At 46.1% G+C, this 19,042-nt stretch overlaps 1 protein-coding gene across 1 annotated transcript in view; it reads right to left on the reverse strand.

Annotated features, from left to right (window-relative positions):
• Nucleotides 1–7,889: 7,889 nt before the first annotated feature.
• Nucleotides 7,890–19,042, reverse strand: part of MB21D2 (Mab-21 domain containing 2) — a 62,663-nt gene continuing 51,510 nt past the window's right edge. The window contains exon 2 of the mRNA XM_056358946.1: nucleotides 7,890–11,579. Within this exon, the coding sequence (XP_056214921.1) occupies nucleotides 10,315–11,579 (1,265 nt within the window). The 3' untranslated portion in view covers nucleotides 7,890–10,314. The remainder of the gene's footprint in view (nucleotides 11,580–19,042) is intronic.

Consider the following 19,042-nt stretch of genomic DNA (forward strand, 5'->3'; position numbering starts at 1 on the left):
ATATTTAACAGAAAGTCCTGGCTCTAACTGACTGCAAAGAAATTTCAGTGGCTGCAGAAGTGCAAATCAGCATAATCTGTGACTAGAATGAAAATCCGGTACTAGAAGTGAGTTATGCATACAAGAGATTATTTTACAAACACATTCATTAATTTGTGTTGCTATTCTGTCCTCGTGCCCCTGCCTTCATCTTTTGAAATCAGGCTGGCTAAACACGGACATTTGCTGAAATATTATGTGTGAAATTGAGAACAGCAGATACCTTCCCCATCATCAGCCTGACCCTCAAAATAATGTTTTATCTTGCCATATGTGTGAAGGGACAAGGCCACCGGCAGTCGACGCCAGAAGGTTATTTCCAGTAAGAACTGGGAGATCCAATACTGCTGTGAGACATTACTTAGCTGTCTAAGCAGCGTGGGTATTTCCAAAGTGGCACATGCCGTGCAGTTGAGAGATACCTGAGCTGGCTCTTCCAGAAAGAGGAGCTGCATGTGGTCTAATTAGTGCCACTGAAGGAAAGAGCAAATTGGCTTGTGTGCAGAGCTGGGCTGGTCCTGCATGGGGCCATGCTATGCAGCTACATCAGCCCTGCTTCCTGAATGTCATCAGTAAAAGACTCAGGTCTTATTTCCAAGCCAAGCACCGGGCGTTGGGAAAGGGGAGCAAGATGCACTCCATCTCCTCACAGCTGGAGATGGCCCTTGGCTCCTGGTCAGAGCTCTTTGGGTTCACAGGGTGCCTTCCTGATGCACTTGTTGAGGGAAGTGCTCAGTGAGTGTCGTAACTGGAAAGAGGAATGACATCTGGATCTGAAGGACCTTTTTGCAGTCAGGTCAGAGGAGTACATGTGGTGACATGTGGACCCAGCCAGCCACTGGGGTGAGTTATCGTATGATGATGGCATCATGCCATTAAACAAGCATTTGAGGGACCAGGTCTGTGCCAGCAAACACCAGCAATACAGGAGGGGCATGACTCATGTCTAAATGCCTTGCTGGTCCCTTAGACCTCAGATCTAGTTGCACAAATGGTCAAATTAACTCACTTTGTGATAAATAAGTCCCCACCCCCAGTCATAAACCACAGCAGTTCATAATCCCTCCACCCCAGCTTTGTGTAGAGGTGTATTTAGTTCTTCAAGGCATATGCAGCTGTATAGCTGGAGTTCTTCATGCCTGAAATAAAAGGAAAGTAGTTAACAGGACTTGGTCGCTGGGACACCTAGACCCCCAAAAGACACAAACTCCCAGACCTACCAACCGCTCTGCTGGGCTGAACCCAGAGCCGATCAGTCAGGGACGGGGAGCTACAGCTGTCCCCAAGGCCTCCAGTCCACACCTGAGACCTCTCCTGCATGTGCACAGGTGTGAAGGCACAGAGGGGAGGGAAAGGCAAAGTAGGCAGGACCCTGTTCTAAAAACACCATGAAGATTCCTTGGCACATTGTATGGGAATTCTTTAACACGCCTTGTCTTTGTGCTGTTGAGCTGTAGTCTTCCTTGTAATTTTAGACAGAAGTCTCAAGGTGGGAAACACCTCCTGGAGGTCTTCACTGTTCAGGAGAACTTCTGAGACACTAATATATCAAGCAACTGGAAGACTAGAAGTTCAAGGATTTGACGTATGCAGCCACACACAAACCACCGCTGTGTCTAATGCTCAGTATTGAGCTGGAGCAGTGGGACATGGGTTTGCATTTGCCTCCAAGAGCGCATCTTTCCATAGTTACCAGAGCTGTATAACTGGCACAAATTCCCTCTCAGGCAGAGCACAATACAGTAAGGTTCCTTGGGAGTTGGAAGCTGGGCAGGAAATCCAAGTCTACTGTGACATTAAAACTGACCACGTGAAGTTCCTTTTCACTCAGCTTCGCACTGTGGAAGGGCTGTGCATGATGTACTGGTTTTTAGGTGGTCTTCTTTTTTTGACCCTTTAATTCTTGAGCTGTTACTCAGAAATGGCTTTCTAACTCAGGCACTGACCGTGTTCAATCAGTTGCACAGTGGTGTATAGTAGTGCAGCCGCAGGCACCCGGGTGCAGGTACAGCCGTGCCAGCACTAGAGCCCTCCAGCCTGCTGGTGCTTACACTGCTCCCACACCCTGCAGCCTCTCTCCTGTCCTCCACACAGTCACACTGCTGAGTTTCCACCCGCTCAACGAGCTGGAAAGTTAACAGGAAGATTCGCTCAGTTTTCTCCATAGCTTGCTTTAACTTGGGAGAGCATGATTTCTGTGTGCTGTCTGTCAAAACAACAAGCCGGTGCATCTGAATTATTTACGCCAACTCACTTGAACTTGCATTTCTTTTGCTTTTTTGCACAGTCACCATGATGCTTGCCACTCCACAATTAAGAAGAAGAGACAGATGACACAGATGATGAGGTTGCTCTAGGTGATTATAACAAAATATGACAAGACATTTATCCAGCTCTCTTCAGCAGCATTTTATTTCTGCTCAATTCATTAGTGTGTAGCAGGACACCTCTGGCGAGTTTACTTAAAGGTGCTTTGGAGAGGGGCGTGGGGCAGGCTGGGTGCAACAGAGAAACAGATTAGAGAAACCAGCTGAGCAGCACTTCTTTCCATGCCTCCTGGTGGGCTGGGTTTCACGTTCTGCCTTCAGTGTGTTTTGATGCTGAATAGAACCATGCCCTGGGGAAAGAACATGTGAGGAACGAGCTCTGTGCTATGGACCTGGTAACATATGCCTCGGTGGACTTACCAGTCCTTAGTCACACGGGGCTGGTGGGATTCAGGACTGTTGGGTTCAGTTTCAGGAGTTTTCCTTTAACTGTTGGGCTCACATATTTTCTGGAGGCTTTCTGTAACAACTTCCTACTGTTGTTCCCTTCATTTTAATTAGTAGCAGAGATGATGTTAGTGCAACCGGTTCAAGTATTCATCAAGATAACATCTATACATACTTGGAGCAGTCCAGGAGCTAAAGGCAACACTTGCCAATTCCAGTTTTGCCACCAGTGGTTAACAAAACGAGGTAATGAACATATTACATCAACCCAGACAGAACCATCAGCAAATAGAGACAACCTCTCGGGGAAGCTAAATGAAGGTTCCAGCTTTGAGTATTTTCTTGCGGTAGCCCTTCTGCCTGTTACAGGGTGTTAAGAAGTGTGGGGCTGGGGGTAGACTAGACACTCTGGAGCCTAAACGACAAAACCACCACTGCTGGTGTTTTTGACCATACTGGTGGCTGAACTCCATGACTGAAGTGGCTCCTCTGAGCCCTGCGTCAACAATTAACAGTTGAAGAATTGGAGGATCCTCACAGGACAATCACAGCTGAACACATGTGTACTGGACACCATGGGAGGTAGAGGAGAAGCACATCCTTTGCACTAACACTGTTGCTTGTCCTTGTTCCTCAGTGCCCCAGTTCTTCTGTGTTAGTTTACATGGCTGCAAAGAAGGTGTAAAGGCCCAGGGAAGGCTCTTGCAGGCACTGAGCACTTACCTAAGCGAGTAGGGAGGGACAGGGATCAGTGGGCTTGCTGCAGGCTTTCCCCGAGAGCCAGCTTTGCCAGGAAAGATCCGACCTCGCTTCCTGAGAGCTCCACAAATAGTGTCTTGCCATAGAAGCCACAACCAGCTGCTGCAGCTGTGGTGGTGGTGCAGAGCTTGGGGGTCGGAGTGAGGGGAGAGTGTGTCCTCAACCACTCCAGCTACCACTCTGCCGCCCTTGCTGGGGCAGTCCTAAGGCAGTCCTGGACTCTGTCCCACATGGTGGCAGGAGGCAGAAGAGCCCCAGCATCTCTCATGGATAGTGGCTGCTGCATGACACACACTCCTCGACCCAAGGGTGCCTTTACGGTAGCACTAGTCATGGAGCCTTCTCCTGGTCACTGCACAAGTCATAGTGCTGGTGGGAAAGGTTAGACTTTGCAGTGGCCTCCCTGGAGGAAGAATGTTCTCCTCCGTGCTGTTTCAGATCAGCCAATGGAGTTCTCTCTTGGTGTGGCAGTTGTCGGAAGCTGTCCCCTGGCCTGCCATCATCTGCAGATGCAGTCTGTACCCTGCAAACATAACCAGCCAAAGTCTGCTCTCGGAGCACTGACTTCAGATAGAAGCAGACTTGCCCTGCAAGGGATGCTGAAGGCTTGGAAGGGGGAGCTGGCCAGTTTGCACAGAAGTGCCTTGGCCTTTATTCTCTGATCAGCTGAAGCCCTCAGAAGTGGCTAATAACATACTGTGTATGTGAGCCTTGGCACACAGGTGGCAGCAGGACAGGAGGTCACTAGCTGTTCATGAAAAAGCCCATTCCTTGCACAGTTCTGTTGTGAATTGGCTGAACAGATCATAAAACCCTCTCCCCATCCCACCAATGTTATGATAAGGTGTAAGGCAACAGGGAGCCCTGGAGACAGAGACATTAATGCATTTATGCACTGATTCTAAGCCAAAGCTATGATTAGTACCCACTGAAGTGGACAAAAGCAGTTCATGTCTCTCCTATCCACCTACCCAAAAGAAAGCTAAACAAAGGGCTCAGAGGGGTTGAGAATCAGGGAGAAAAGTGGCTATTTGGGCTCAATTTTCACTTTGCACTAGAACTTCCTTGACTTCAGAATCACGTATCATGTCTTCTCTGTGCCAATCAAGACCTCAGTCACATCTTCCATCTTAATATTCCCAGCACACAAAAACTAGGAGGGAAAGACAGGGCCGAGTGAGTTTAAAGACAGCCTGATGCCCCCGATGTGCACCCACATCTCTCTGCTTGGCAAATCGGGCTGTCTGAAGACTGAATGAGAGCGTGTTCCTGCACCACAGAAGGTCAGTAAGATAAAAATAACCCCCCAAAGCCTACATTCAGCTTGGAAGCACAGTGCTGAGCCAGGGACAATGATAATAGGAAAACACAATACATTTCTCAGAGCAGTCCTAAAATAATACATTATAAATGGGCAAAGGGGGAGGAGGAGGGATGGAGGGCTATTTTATCACTATTCCAAAAGCATTCAGAGGAAATAAATTGGGATCCATTTGACAGACAGTTCTCAAAAGCCAAAATGTGCTAAATATAATGCTGAATTTCTCTAAACACAAAACATGTCAGCAAGAGTCCCTTGGCCAGCAACTTTTTAATATTTGTGCTTTTTTTGCCCCCCTCCCCTGGTTTAGCCTTTTCCCCATGATGGTTATTTGCCTTTCTGGAGAGCTTAATCAGGAGCTATTAGAGACAGTCACTCTCTAAGCTGTAAACGTTAAAAGTCCATTAGCTCACCCCAAGCGAGGCTGGCAGGAGGGAGATGATGTACTTGCTGAAGTTGAACAAGCTGTTTGCATGCTGAATATTTCTAATCACTGAGCAATGCCAGGAGAATCTGAACATTATTGCACTCAGCTGCCCAGTGACCTTTCGAAAACACTCACTCTAATAAAAAAAATGAAGTGGCAAACGTATCCAGCACTGAACCTGCAAAAAGGGACAGATGAACGTTTGTAAGCAATTCTAGGCACCAACTACACCCACCTTTACAATAAAATAACTCTAGAAATATTCATTAGCAAGGCCTACCTTGCCTGCTCCCTCTGCCACATTCACTTGCGTTATGCATGGTTGCCTGTAAAATGCATGGGTTAATAAAACATGACAGACAACTGCTTGCTTTTGGTCTGATCACAATCAGCTTGATCCAGCAAAGTGCACACACTTTGTTTTAAGCACATTTTCAAGTCCCAACGGTCTTTAATGTGATTTGAGCCCTGTCCTGTGACATTCTGGCCCCAGCTAGCACCTCCTGGAGGCTTTTGGTCTGATCACCCAGCTGCCATTCATCACTATACAGCAAGCAGAATGGCGAGACACCTAGGTAAACCTTTACAGAAACATTTTCAGAGGTTGCAGCTGAGTAGAACCAGGTTTAAGCACAAGTCACAGCCTTTGGAGAGTACAGCAATGCAACCTTGAGGAATCTCTGGCCTTCTAAGGCTTTTAAGAAGTCATTTCTCCCTGTATTCCCCAAAAAATTAAGCAATTGATTGGAGACTTCTAGCTACTCGTGGATGCCTGGCACCAGGACAGCATCTTGAGTGATGCCAGCCACACTCTGCTTGTTTTAGAGCACAGTGCCTACAGACAGAGTTTGGGGATTATCTCATATGGCCCACAACACCGGCCAACAGAAATTGAGCTGAGGGCACATCTCACGTCAAGAGTAACTGCTGTCTTTCAGTGCCTGTTTCAGTCACCGACCTGTCAATTGTAGCAGACATAAGCCTGTCTCCTAGCATAGTATACCTTCCATGAGAAGACCAAAAAATGGAAGGGCAGAGAGCTTGGATGTCCCTGTGAAGTTCAGAACAACCATAGATCAAAATTAGAGTTATTTCTCACAGTGACAGAAGGACAACGGAAAAGACAGACCATTAAAAAACAGCTCTTTGGTCAGTGGATGGTTTAAGCAAAATACCAGCAGGACTTTATCTCCTGCAAAGAGTGACTCTGATGCTCAGTTATAGTTTTCTGGTTAGAGCACCAACATTTCTCCAGGCTAGGGTATTCAAAAACATGGAGAAACTGATTTATCACAGCCAGCCAGAAGCGTCTGAGGCTTCACATAAGATGCTTGAAGGAGCAGAGACTGCAGGCTTTCACAGAGCGCTTGGGCTGTTGTTCCCTTCTGCTGTAGTTTGAGTACTCCCTCCAACGCAGCACAGAGTAACGCCCCACTGGCTGGTGGCTTTGTCAGCTCTGTAGCAGCTCAGGCATCCCCCTGAAGTGACAGGTTCTTCAGGGTCTCCCAGAAGAGGTGACAACTGGAACCAGTCAAATCAGTTGCTCCTCCCCTTGTGCTACTGGCCAGAAGCCCTATTGAAAGAGTAAAGGCAAAAGCTTGTCCCAAGAGCAGGACCAGAGCCAGGATGCCCAAGGAGGCTCACACTGAGACATGGAAGTGGAGCCTCTGAGGGGCACTTTTCTTCCTCCCCACCTCTCTGATGCCTCAAGGCCAGACCCTCTTGGTGGGGACTCCCCTCCCTTTTAACAGTGTAGGAGGCAGTAACATGCTCCTAGGATGTTACATAAAGGAGACCTCCTACATTCTTACACGTGCAGCCAGCCCCTCACTAATTGTCTCAGTCCCTTTGCAACATCACTCACCAACAGGGAGAAGCCAGCAGGAAGGCAGCTAATGGGCAAAAGGAAAATAAAATAAAATAAAATAAAAATTTAAAAATCTTAGCTCCACAGCAGCGGGTGCAGAACTGCAGCTTCCATTGAGACATGGGCTTACAGCGCTGCCTTGTCCTCTTGATATCAGTAGGGAAGATGACTACATTGCTAGTTTAAAGCAAATCCCCTCTTACTCCAGTGTTAGTCAGATTGGCCAAGCCTCTAACCCCGTGGGGTTGGGTGCTCTATCTAAAGTCTTGTGTGAAGACTTTAAAGAACTTCCCAATAGGAAAGGAACTGCAATCCTCTTGAAACTTGCAGGTTTCAAGTGTATAAACCCACTCACTACTTTGAAATCTCACACAGAGATCTATGCATTTTGCAAGTCTGTCCCAGTATATACTCAAAGGCAAGAGGGGACAATGGGAGAGGAAGAAAATAGAACCTTCAGTGTTCTCCAATATACAAAGCACACATCACCTCTCTGGCTGGCAACCTGCTTTATTAAGTTAAGCCATAGTATGTGATAAGGAGCAAATACTAGCCTAAGATTCAAAATCTACTGGAGATTAAGATTCTGCCTCCTTGAAAGACAGATGGTCCAGGCAGAGGATATAATGTTCTCTCAGACCTACCTGGGAAATTGCTTTCCAGTCCAGTAAAAAGCCAAGCCACCTCTCCCCCACAAAAATACCCCAAACCACCAACCAACACACCCACAGTTTCCTGAAAATGCAGGAAGAACAAGATGGATACTTTTCAAAATGCTTTTTAATTAAAACCAAAAAAAAGGAGCACACACCACAGCTTGACATGGGCTAGCCAAACTGCTGGTCATTGGGACGCTGAACTGGCATGAGGAAGGCTGTGTTTCTGCATAACTCAGGAGCACCGGCATGGACACTGAGACTCCCAGGAAAGTACTCTGCCTGCCAGGCTACTGCTGCTTTATGCTGAGCAGATCTCTCTCATGTGGTGATGAGAAACTTCATCCTGCAGCCCAAATTCTTTTTCCAACAGGCAGAAGTCCTGGAGACTGGGGAAAAGACCATTTCAATGAATCTGCATTTTCCAAGCACTTCTGGAAAGGTTTCCCCGTTGGTTCTCCTGCCTCCCGCGGCAGGTTACACGAGTTTAAATGGAGACTCATCTTTGGCAATAGCCACACTGGTAGGACCCAGTTCTGCTTCTGCTGAAGTCAATATATGTCCTTCCCCGGACTGTAACCGCAGCTGCACCAGGGCTCATGATCACTAGCCAATTGTGCTTTAAAGTTAAATCCTCATCCACTCCGTCTAGTCAGCAACTTCTGAGAGCTTCTTCAGGCTCACGGAAGTGTGTACCAGTAAATACAGGTAAACATGAACATCTTGGCTACAGCAGTGTGGTGAAGTTTTCAAATATGCCCAAGAGATGGAGGAGCCAAAGTTTCATTTTAAGACATGACTTGGGCACCAGATTAGGTATCAAAACCTCTCTGTCATCTAATAAAGCAGTTTCCAAAGCTGCTGGTGTGTTGCTCCACCAGCCTGTGGGTTTTCTTTTACCAGAAAGGCTGGGCTAAAAAAAGTGACACATCTTTCATACACAATTTTTATCTGTTAGAATTTGCTAGATATGCACCTCATTTGTCTGTCAAATATTTAAAAAATACTTCAACCTGCTCTAATAATCACATTTTAACACATGCATCAAGTTTGGATCGGAACAGCTTCTCTGGGATAATCAGTAAGCCCAAATTGCTGATTTAAGGCCTAAATATCAGTCACTGGCCAGCCAGCCACAAAAAGTCACTATCCTTGAACTCTTGGAATTATTTTTGGCTCAGACTAACCCTTGTTACCATACATCTTATCCTACACACAAAAGGAAAGCGTATGTGTTTTTCAAGGCTACTGTTGCACCACAAGTTTACATACAAACACAACTTTTGCAAACATGAGACCAAAGTAAGATCTCATATGTCCCAGGGTAAGTCAGAAAGTCCACAGGAGTCAAGGGAATGGTAACTGCCATAGAGGATCAGGCCTAATACATGCATTACAGAAGCAAGGTAGCTCCTTGGCTCGAGGTCTGGCTGATTCACTTTGCACATACCACTGCTTTAGCATTACATCCTTATCTAATGGTAAACCTGTTTCAACAACATGCAATACATATTAATGCAATATGCACTGCAACACACAATACGCATCCAAAGAAATATGCCAATGCAAAAATCTGACTTCTCACACATAACAGGGCTAATAAGGAAGAGCCTTTTACAAAAGACAATCAAGAAATCACCCGAAACCATGAGACCTGAGGGGCCTCAAGCGATCTGCAATACTGAGACCTAATAACAGATGCTAATTCATGAAAGAAACACAAACAGTGGGACTGAGGTAATGGCAGAGATTTCATTAGTGCAATTAACATTTATAATGGTATGTTCTTTAATAGAATTTAAATAAGGCTTTGAATAATTACACACACTAAAACTAACATTCCATAACCTTATTCCGCATGGAAAAGCAGCAGAAACAACCCTCTGGACTGCACAAGGTCCAATTATGAACAATTACATTCAAAAAGTAGATCAAAACAGAAACAACTCTTTCCCCCAAAAGATGCATCATCATCTTTAAAGTCAACTTTCTCCCCTAGTGTGAGAAGTGTGAAGAACAGATGAACTGGGCTTCAGCCCAGTAGATTTGGCCTCATCAAATTACCGGTACTGCTTTCCAACCCAGAGTCTCTCCTCATTTCTTTAGGGTGGTGGAAGCTCATGGAAAAAGAAGAGAATTTCTGAAGCAATGGAAGGTGAGCTGTCCCTTCCCCAGGCCCGACAATGTACATAAATTATGGAAGCTTGAAAAAAATCTACATTACAGTGTGGCATGTGTGTTATCGGTGCATGTTCTCCTTTAGAAACTACTCACAGACAATGGGGCTGGGTGGGCAAAAAAAATCAAAGCAGCATATGAAATAGTAATATACTGTTTCAAAATCTGCACTGTCCTGCAGAACCAGGAATTATAATTTATTCAGATTGTTCTCAACAGATCCAATCTACGCTGGATATGTAAAAAACAAGAGACTAAGTCATCAAGGAAAACCAAACAAAAAAACCTGCACACTGAAAGAGTTTTTAAAAATGAAACAAAAGAAAAAAATCCCAAGAAACACTGCTGAAAGCTCAGAAAAATTTATCATCAATTCTGAAGTGGGGCCTTGTGACATCATCTGGGTTAATGAAGACGGAGATGGACTTCCCAGGGTTCTCAGTCACTAGCTGTTGCAACTTTTTGGCTAATCGGTCATCAGGCTGGTTGGTGTCCCCTCCATCTGACTGCGGGGAGGGGATGCTGGTGGTGCTGCCCCGCCGCTGGAGCTCGAGTGTTAGCCGGTTGGCTGCTTTGACATGTTCAATGGCAGTTCGAAGGTGTTCGGCAGGGTCTGAGCGGACTGAGGACAGCTTCCGCGCGTGCAGCATGACGGTTTCTTCGGAGAGGTGCTCCAGCATATTGCACTGGGGGATGAAATAGTTTGGGCACATCTTGTTGACCAAGCAGTGCTGGAGATCATCAATGAGACCCAAGAGAAAATGGGCTGCGTAATCCTCCTGGGCCAAGTAGTTGGCTGGTAGCCTGTCACAAGCCCACAGCATCATGCTCCGCAAGTGATATGGACTAATGGCTTTGGGGCGGGACAGCAACTTGATAATGATAGCTTTGCAGGCCTGATAGGCTTGCATGAGGCTGCTGGAGATGCACTTTTTCAGCTGCACTTCACTTCTGGCAAATGACAGCCTCCATTCATTGTCCTTCTTCCCCTTGTAGGAACATGCAGGCACTAAGTAAAACCCACTTATTACTTCCTCCTCTGTGATCTTCCCATCCCAGAAGTGGTTCTCCATCAGCCAGCTCTGGGCCACAGCTGGCCAACCTTTGAAGGACACCACAGGGACAATGTCATACAGCATGCGGCTGCTGCCCACTCCCAAAATGATGGATATGATAGTCCCATTCTTTTCTACCTTCTCCACCTTTGGCATCCCTCGCTGGGGCTTTTTCTGGATCTCGGAGAGGACAATGCTAATGGAGTCATAGAACCAGTCTGCGACTTTTGTTGGAGAGAAGAAATAATTGGTAGCTCCATTGATATGGTCCACGATTGTGCAGCAGTCCTTCCATTTGCTGATAGTTCCTTCGTCAAACAGACGCAGGCTCAGCCAGGAGTGGCACAAAGCTGAGTGGCGCATGTCCAGCGTGACTGGTTGGTTGCGGTCATGCAGCTTCAGCGCGGGCACAAGCAGGGTGAAGTCCATGTCATAGTCTGTGCCTCGTGCATAAACATTCAGCTCATCAAGATCAATGTCCACCACACCTTCCCGCACACCGCCTGAAAGCAGCAGGTACTCGTTGGCTACAGGCAGCTTCTGGTCAAGCTTCTGAACCATGCCTGCAAAAGAGAGAAAGAGAAGTCCTTTCAAGAGAAGGCAAACAGATCTGGGATACAGGATTTAACCCCACCCCATACCCAGCAGGAATAAAAGCGGCCAGAGTTATCCATCACAGTTTGTGTGACACAGCACAGATGTACGTCAGACCCAGCACCCAGCCAACCTTTAGTCCCACCTGACTCAGGGCAGGGCCTTCCCTGCATTCCTGGGAATGGGTGAAGTCCATCCTAAACATCATACTGGGGACAATGGAAAAAAGCAGAAGCCTCTGGTAAAACACAGCAAAGCTACTTTCAGGACTAACTTTAACTTCTTAAACACCTTCTAAACCAGTTTTTCACCATATTGTTGCTTATTTCCATGGTATCCAAATGCTTCAAAAAGAAATGAGATTATTATTTGAATCACCGCTCTTATTTTCTCTCTGGTGTAAGAAAAAAGCTGGGCCACCATCAGGGGGTTGATTTGTGTGTAACTGAATGAACAGCTACAAATGATAGTTCAAGCAGGCCCGATTTTACTATTTGCTTTAGATTTACTGATGAACAAAGGCAATACGTCCTTCTCTTACGGTGGAACGCAGACAGGTTAAACTATCATATCCCTGCTCATTGCAGGAGGATTGGACTAGATGACCTTTAAAGGTCCCTTCCAACCCAAACTGTTCTATGATTATTTGACTCTATCAGGCAGTAACAGAAGCCAGCTCTGAAATTGGTTCCTCAAGCTGTAATGATGGTATCATGCCACAAAATACCTGATCAGCTCCCCAGAGCACACACACAGAATCATAGAAATACAGAATCATTTAGGTTGGAAAAGACCTTTAAGATCATCAAGTCCAACCATAAACCTAACACTGCCAAGTCCACCACTAAAGCATGACATGCAGACAGATTTCTATTTTCAACACCGAAACCAGACACTTCCCCTCACCTGCACTACCCACACCAGTTGTGCAAAGCCAGTTTTTCACTGCATTCTATAAATACCACCATACTCTGTTCACAGAACACGAACAGCAGACTGAGAAGAGACTCCATGCAGTAGCTGAGGTATTAGCACTTCATTCAATGTTCAAATTAGGATTAAAATTGAGGTCTGCACTTCGACTGCTCTATAGTTTGCTTCTGCTATCTGCGCTGTTTCATTCCTGGTGCTAATCCTGTGGTTAAACACTCTTGATTCCTTCCCAGCCCCAGTTCAGAAAACACACTTAGGCCACAAAGGAACTAAAGCCAGTGACTTTGAAGGGAGACACTGATTCTCTTATAAGCACTGCAAAAGGGATATACTGTTATTTCTTACAAGCACAAACGTACTATTTTTTGTTGGCATGCTTTCGAAAAGCACTATAGTTCACTCTGGTTTGCTTATATCAAGAGTGGTCAAATTAAGACCTTCCATGACAATGAAGCCAGATTTAAGAGAGACATCAGTGGGAATAACTAGCCAGAGGCATGACGAGGTGAGGCAGAAAGCTGCCTATCACTCTGTCAGCCCAGGAAGCACAGACAGACACATTAGGAGTGGTTTTTTACTGAAACATTAATACAAATGATCAGCACTAGAGTCTGAGCACCCATCCTGGCAAAGCCCCAGGTACTGCTGAGCCTTTCCTGAAGTTAATGCATCCCTGGGGAATACTGCCTGAGCTGAGTGGGTCTCCCTGGCAGAGTGCAGCAGAAGTACCCCAAGGTGCCGAGTGCTGCACTAGGCTGAGTGGCGTTGCAGTGCTTTTGAGGAGACTCGCCTGTCCTTTCCTGCATGCTAGGACAGGGACAAGGAAATGCTCTCTGCATACACACAGGTAGGCCATGACTAGAGCAAAATCTAAACCTATGCTGATTCTGATTCCTTGGGAGAGCCAAGGAGACTGTAGGAAGAGGCCTGTATGTGAAAGGGAATGCACCATGGGGCAATATTCAGGGTAACTGTGCAATCCCCCATGTGAAATTCCTTGTTAAATTCACTTTACCTGTTTCATTGCTTCCAAGAGCACGGGACCCAGTCCATTTTGCTGCACTGAGCTGGGATGATTTTCCTGCCAGGCAGGGCAATGACATAACCCCTTCCATTTCATGCAGCTCTAGAGGCTGCAAGAGAAGGAAACTGCTCCAGAGGAGTGCTAAGAAACTTGTCCTGCTAAGTCTGAGCTAATCACATTCTGTAATCTTGCCACATGCATAATCAAGAAAAGCTTCTGTCTACCCCAAAAACATTTTCTGAGGTGTAGGTACGCAGTGAGCTACGTTTCCCTGATCCATGGAGTGGCAAAGCCTTGCACAGGCTTCTCTATCCCTGAGGCCAAGTAAGTGGCAGTCACTGCCCCACTGCACCCAGAAGAAGATTTCTAATGGGTACCTAAATTGACAGGACTTTTGGAGACACTATTGGCACACTGCTTCTAAATCCTCTCCTTGAACCAGTGCAAGCAGCCTCGGTGTTTTACACCCCAGTTGCTGAGTCCAAGACCCATGAAGTAGAGTTTGGGTTAATCACATCATAGGGACAGGGCGCAGTTGCTTTTCTGAGCATACAAGTCAGTACTGACACTTACTGTGGGGCAGCACAGCTATTCAGGGTATGTAAAGCCCTGATGGCCCATCCTGCTTCTACATTGACCCAAAATTTTCCACTTAGGACTGTGATCTGCAGCATCTGCCATGCAGATCTGCAGACGTTCTTGAGAGAGGCAGACAGAATGTAACTATCCTACAGAAGAAACTGTTCTAATCTACAGAGTTCAATAAAGGATGTATTTTTTTAAAGTATTTTTAAACTTGAAGGATGAAAAATGTCCTGTGAAGTTGTGCAGTGTGCTCTTCGCACCAAAACTTCTATCCTATGGTACAGCCAGAGCTTTTGACTGGAAAAGAAAACACGATTTTTCTAAAAGGTAGAGATTCTCCACCACAGAATTGAAAAATAATCAGGCAATGGCTACAGGAAATGATCCAATAGATCATCATTGTCTCTCTACCTGGCTGGCTGAAGAGTTTAAATCCAAACCCTTGAGCTCTGCCTGGCAAAGAATTTCCCCTTAAAGGCCCGGACCAGCAACACCGGCAGATCTGCCACAGAGCTAGAGAAGGTATTTTTGCTAACAGATGAGAGCAGCATTGCTGATCCAATTTAAGCTGTGGAGCAGGGCGTTGAGATGAGGTCCCCTTGAGGAAAATATATTTAGAATAGGCATAGAGTGTTCTATAAATAGTTGAGATGGCCAAATTCAGCATTCACTAAGGCTTTAGGGGTTTGCAATGTGTTCCAACTGCCCCCCTTATTTATAAAACTATTTGAAATGTGAAGGGATTTCAATGAATCCCATTAGCCAACATCGTACGGCATACACTACTCTGGCACAAAGCTTTCATCCCAAGTTTCAACAGCCCAAATGCAATCTGAGAGAAGAAGCAGGCACTCCAGCTCAGCAAACATGTAAGTGCAAACCCAAAGAGAATCAAGTCTGGTACTTGAGCCAAGTACTTAAGATAATAGCACCAGTGGGCCATTTGAGTTCTCTTCTTTCCATCTCAGTACCAGGACCACCTGGGAGGAGGAGGGAATAGGGGTTACGAATAACCTTATGACATTTGTAGAAGCCCTGTGGAGCTGTCAGTAAAGACCAAACCCAGAACCTGTAGCGTCAAACACAAAAAAATGTATTTTAGCTGAAGGACCAGCTCTCATAGCATCAAAGAAGGTTCACTGATCTTTAACAAGTCTCTTGCTGGTACCAGGCAAAACACATAATTTGCAGGCGTCCCTTGTGTGACACATTGTTTTGAAAAGTTTGCTTGGCAAGCTGGTATTTTGCTAAGTAAAGAGACTGATGTTCAGTTACCACTTTTGCTTAAAGCACTTTAAAGGAGTTCTGTTTTCCTAGCTGTGTAAGCAGTAAGGCCTTCCAAAGCTATACAATCTGGCATTGCAATAGGTAAGTGTGCACAAGCATGAGAAAAGCAAGGAATGTTAGAATTAGGAGCAGCACCTCTAGGCCAAGCTTGCTGGTTAGTTCAGAGTAACACAGGTGAGCAAATGAGTTCTACAGAGAGAACTTCATTGCATTGTTGTTCATTCAGTGACAGGAAAATAGGATTTATTTCTACTCCAAGCACTGTGATACAAGGAGAATAAAGACAGAGAAAAGAGATTTTACTTTTACGTAACACCTACATTTAGGATACATTCCTGAATGAAGTGGGATGCTGATGCACATGACGCAGAGATTGTTCTTCCCATTTAAAAAAAAGCAATGCAGAGATGCTCTTCATCCATTACAGAATTTCAGATGAACTGATTTCATGACCACTGCAGTGCATGCTGGGATCTGCTCCTATTTCATGACCAGCTTTGTGTAAATAAGGAGGAACACACAGACTTGTCTTTGAAAAAACTGACCACAACAAAAAAAAATCACACAAAACCTTATTTCTAACACAGGCATTTCCTAATTTTTGCTTCCTTCTTGAAGCCTTCCTTCCTGATCCCTTAGATACGCAACCATTGCCATCAAAAGGAAATGTAAGCAAAGACGGTCACTGCATTAAGAGACTTTTTGCTGCACGGGAACTAGAGAGAGGTCAAAAGAGCAGAGAGGTGCTCAGAAAGGCTCCATGAAAGAGGATTTGCAGAACCGTGCATGCAGCAGAAGCATATCATGGGAGTGCTTCTGGGAGCCCAGCCAGATCTAGGCAGTAGCTCTGCACTGCTCCTCTTCTCCAACTTAGACCCCAGCATCTGCAGTAGCTTTACCAATGTTCCACATCAGCCTGCTGGGGAGGAGACAGTCCACACAGTGCGCTGCCTTGACTTCTTTCCTTGACCCCTGTATCACTCACTCCTCCTGCACAGCCTGCAAGGCTCCCTGTAAGCTGCTGGGACCATGAGTTACTGTAACATCCTTGTCTTTGCAGGCTTCCCATGTCAGGAAGGGTTTGCAAGTTGGCTCAGAAAGCTCATGTGGTCCCTCACAGACCATCTGCAACTTCTTAAGATCACAAATGTATTCTTTACATCACCAGCACTGGAGGTAAGCAAGAGGGTACTAAACCATGAAGATACTGTGGCCAGGCTGCCAAAGACCTTTAGGGGCATGATGATCCCCAGACATGTGTAAATGATGCACACAAGCTTATCCACAGCGTAGACAGCCAGGAGCTTGCCCCCTCTCTCCAGAAGAAAAAGACCCCAGGTTAATGACAAGGGACTGGCTCCAGCCCACAGGCAGCCGTGCAGTGCAACTCGGCAAGTAAAGGTGATGTTTGCTGCTCCTCATTACCGAGCTTCTCTGCTCACCTCTTGATTTTGCCATCTAATCTGATTTGAGAAGAAGCACAAGTCTGTGTAACATCAGCTGTTAAAAATAGCTGCAGCACAGAATAAAAACGCCTGGTACCTGCCCTTCAGCCCCACACTGGAGTTCAGAAGACGCCAGAGTACTCTCCAGCCCTGCTCAAAGACCCAAAGCACTGTAGGTTCAGCCTAGGGACAGAGCACCCTCTGTGAAGGATCAGAAGAACTGGGACACTGATTCTTTACACACTTCAACACGTGCACATAGACAGAAGGGAGGGAAAGAGCTCGACAAAACTAGAAGTGTCCTTCTCCCAGCTCCTCTCTCCCTCATGTACCAGGAGAAAGCCTGCAGAATTAAAATTGAGATTTTGTCTAGAGAAACCCAACACCCAAGCCGGATTTCTCATTGGTATCTTCTTCCCTTTATTCCTTCTTACTTTGCAGGTAACTTAATCTCCACATAACAAGAGGCCTGGATGCTCATTTCCTTGATCAATAGCAATGGTGTGGTGTTCTGGCACTGATCATCAGCCGACCTTGCATTCAAACCCTGCCCTCTCCAAACCATTAGCTTGTGCTCTAGCAGAAGTCTCCTGTTATTCGCAGCCACTCTTGCACAGACTTGACTATTGTCTTCAGCAACATTTTTTAGTAATCATATTGAATGAAAGTGAGCATCATGCTGCTGCTTTTGCACCCCTAGCACCTGGGAAGAAACATAGATACATACCCCTCATAAGAGAAATCAGAAAGTCCCCACTGACATCAATAGGGCTGTATGTTTGAACTACCCATCATCTGAGACTCATCTGAGGCCCAGGGACAAGTGAATTCCCACACAGAGAAGCTCTCTGGAGGGGTTCCATGAAGGAATCACACCTCTGAGGAGATCAGAACTGCTGGGAATTGCTTTTGATTCAACAGATGTGATTTGCCCTCATTTTTTCAGCACTTCCAGCAAGAAGCAGCACAGAGCCCCTTTAGGGAAGCTTGCCCTGTGGCACTGCATGCCCCAGCTCCAGGCCTGTTTTCTGGGATATGCAGAAATGCATCACTGGGAAACTAACCACTTTGTGGGAGTGCAGAGCCTGAGCCCAGGATCTCAGACAAGCTGAGCCCACGTGGGTTTGGAAGGAGCTGACACAGCTGCTGTCGAAGGCAGGGGTCATGCCCATTCATTTCACCAGGGTGGCCAAAACCCACTATGCTAGGTGTATGCCCCCCCATGCCCCCTGGCAGCCTAGGGAGAAGACATGTAGAAGGGATCTTCCTTATATAGGTGATGTCTTCTATAGGGAAGGCTAGGGATCACCCATATGCACCACTGCCTCTCTCCTTTCTGCTGCTTAATCCTTCCGCAGGACCCAGCATAGTCAGAGCTCTTGATTTTTCCTTCCAGGTCTACACAGTTTGAATGCATAACCTTGGCCATGCCTTTTTTTTGTTTTTTTCTTCTGCATAAAATCATTATGCTCCTGTAAGCCCCAAAAGCTAAGGAAGTTTGACCTCCTGGATGCTCAGAAAAGTGCTTGGAATTGCTCAGATGGCACTAACCACACACCAGACGTTATTAGCAGAGAACTCACAATAAATCTTAGGATCCTCCACTTTGGCTGGGCAATTCTTACCCTTGACTGCTATAAGAAACACATGAAACCCCAGGCTAGTTAAAAACCAAAAAGCTTTTCTCATTTTTCGTAAAGACACTAGACAGGCACTCTGTGGTTCCTTGACAATTCTGCAGCAAATAGCAGATCCTGCAGAATAGGAATGTTGTTCAAAGGAAAGATCCCCCTGCAGAGGTCTCCCAGCTATGCCTCAGTGACGTGTGTTGAATTTCAGGGGCTTCTTTAAGACAGGATGGGAGGCCGGCTCTGATGCAGCTGGGTTGCACTGATTCTTCTGTTACCCTTGGTAATTGTAAATCTATTTATGAGCAGTACAAGTTTTTGTTATGCAGAAGAACTGAAAGAGTCAGCTCTTTAGGAGAGTCTTGAGTTACAAAGCACATTTTGAGAGGACTTGGAGGAAGCAGGTGGGGGTGGGAGCAGAGTGGGGAGACTGAACCCTCTGACACCAGTTTAGTCAAATACGGGAGGCGACCGAAGGAAGACGCTCTTTGCAGGCTGATACACCAGTGTCCTACTGCTTCTGCTCCTTT

Source organism: Falco biarmicus, chromosome 13, assembly GCF_023638135.1.
Source record: "Falco biarmicus isolate bFalBia1 chromosome 13, bFalBia1.pri, whole genome shotgun sequence".
Taxonomy (NCBI): Eukaryota; Metazoa; Chordata; class Aves; order Falconiformes; family Falconidae; genus Falco; species Falco biarmicus.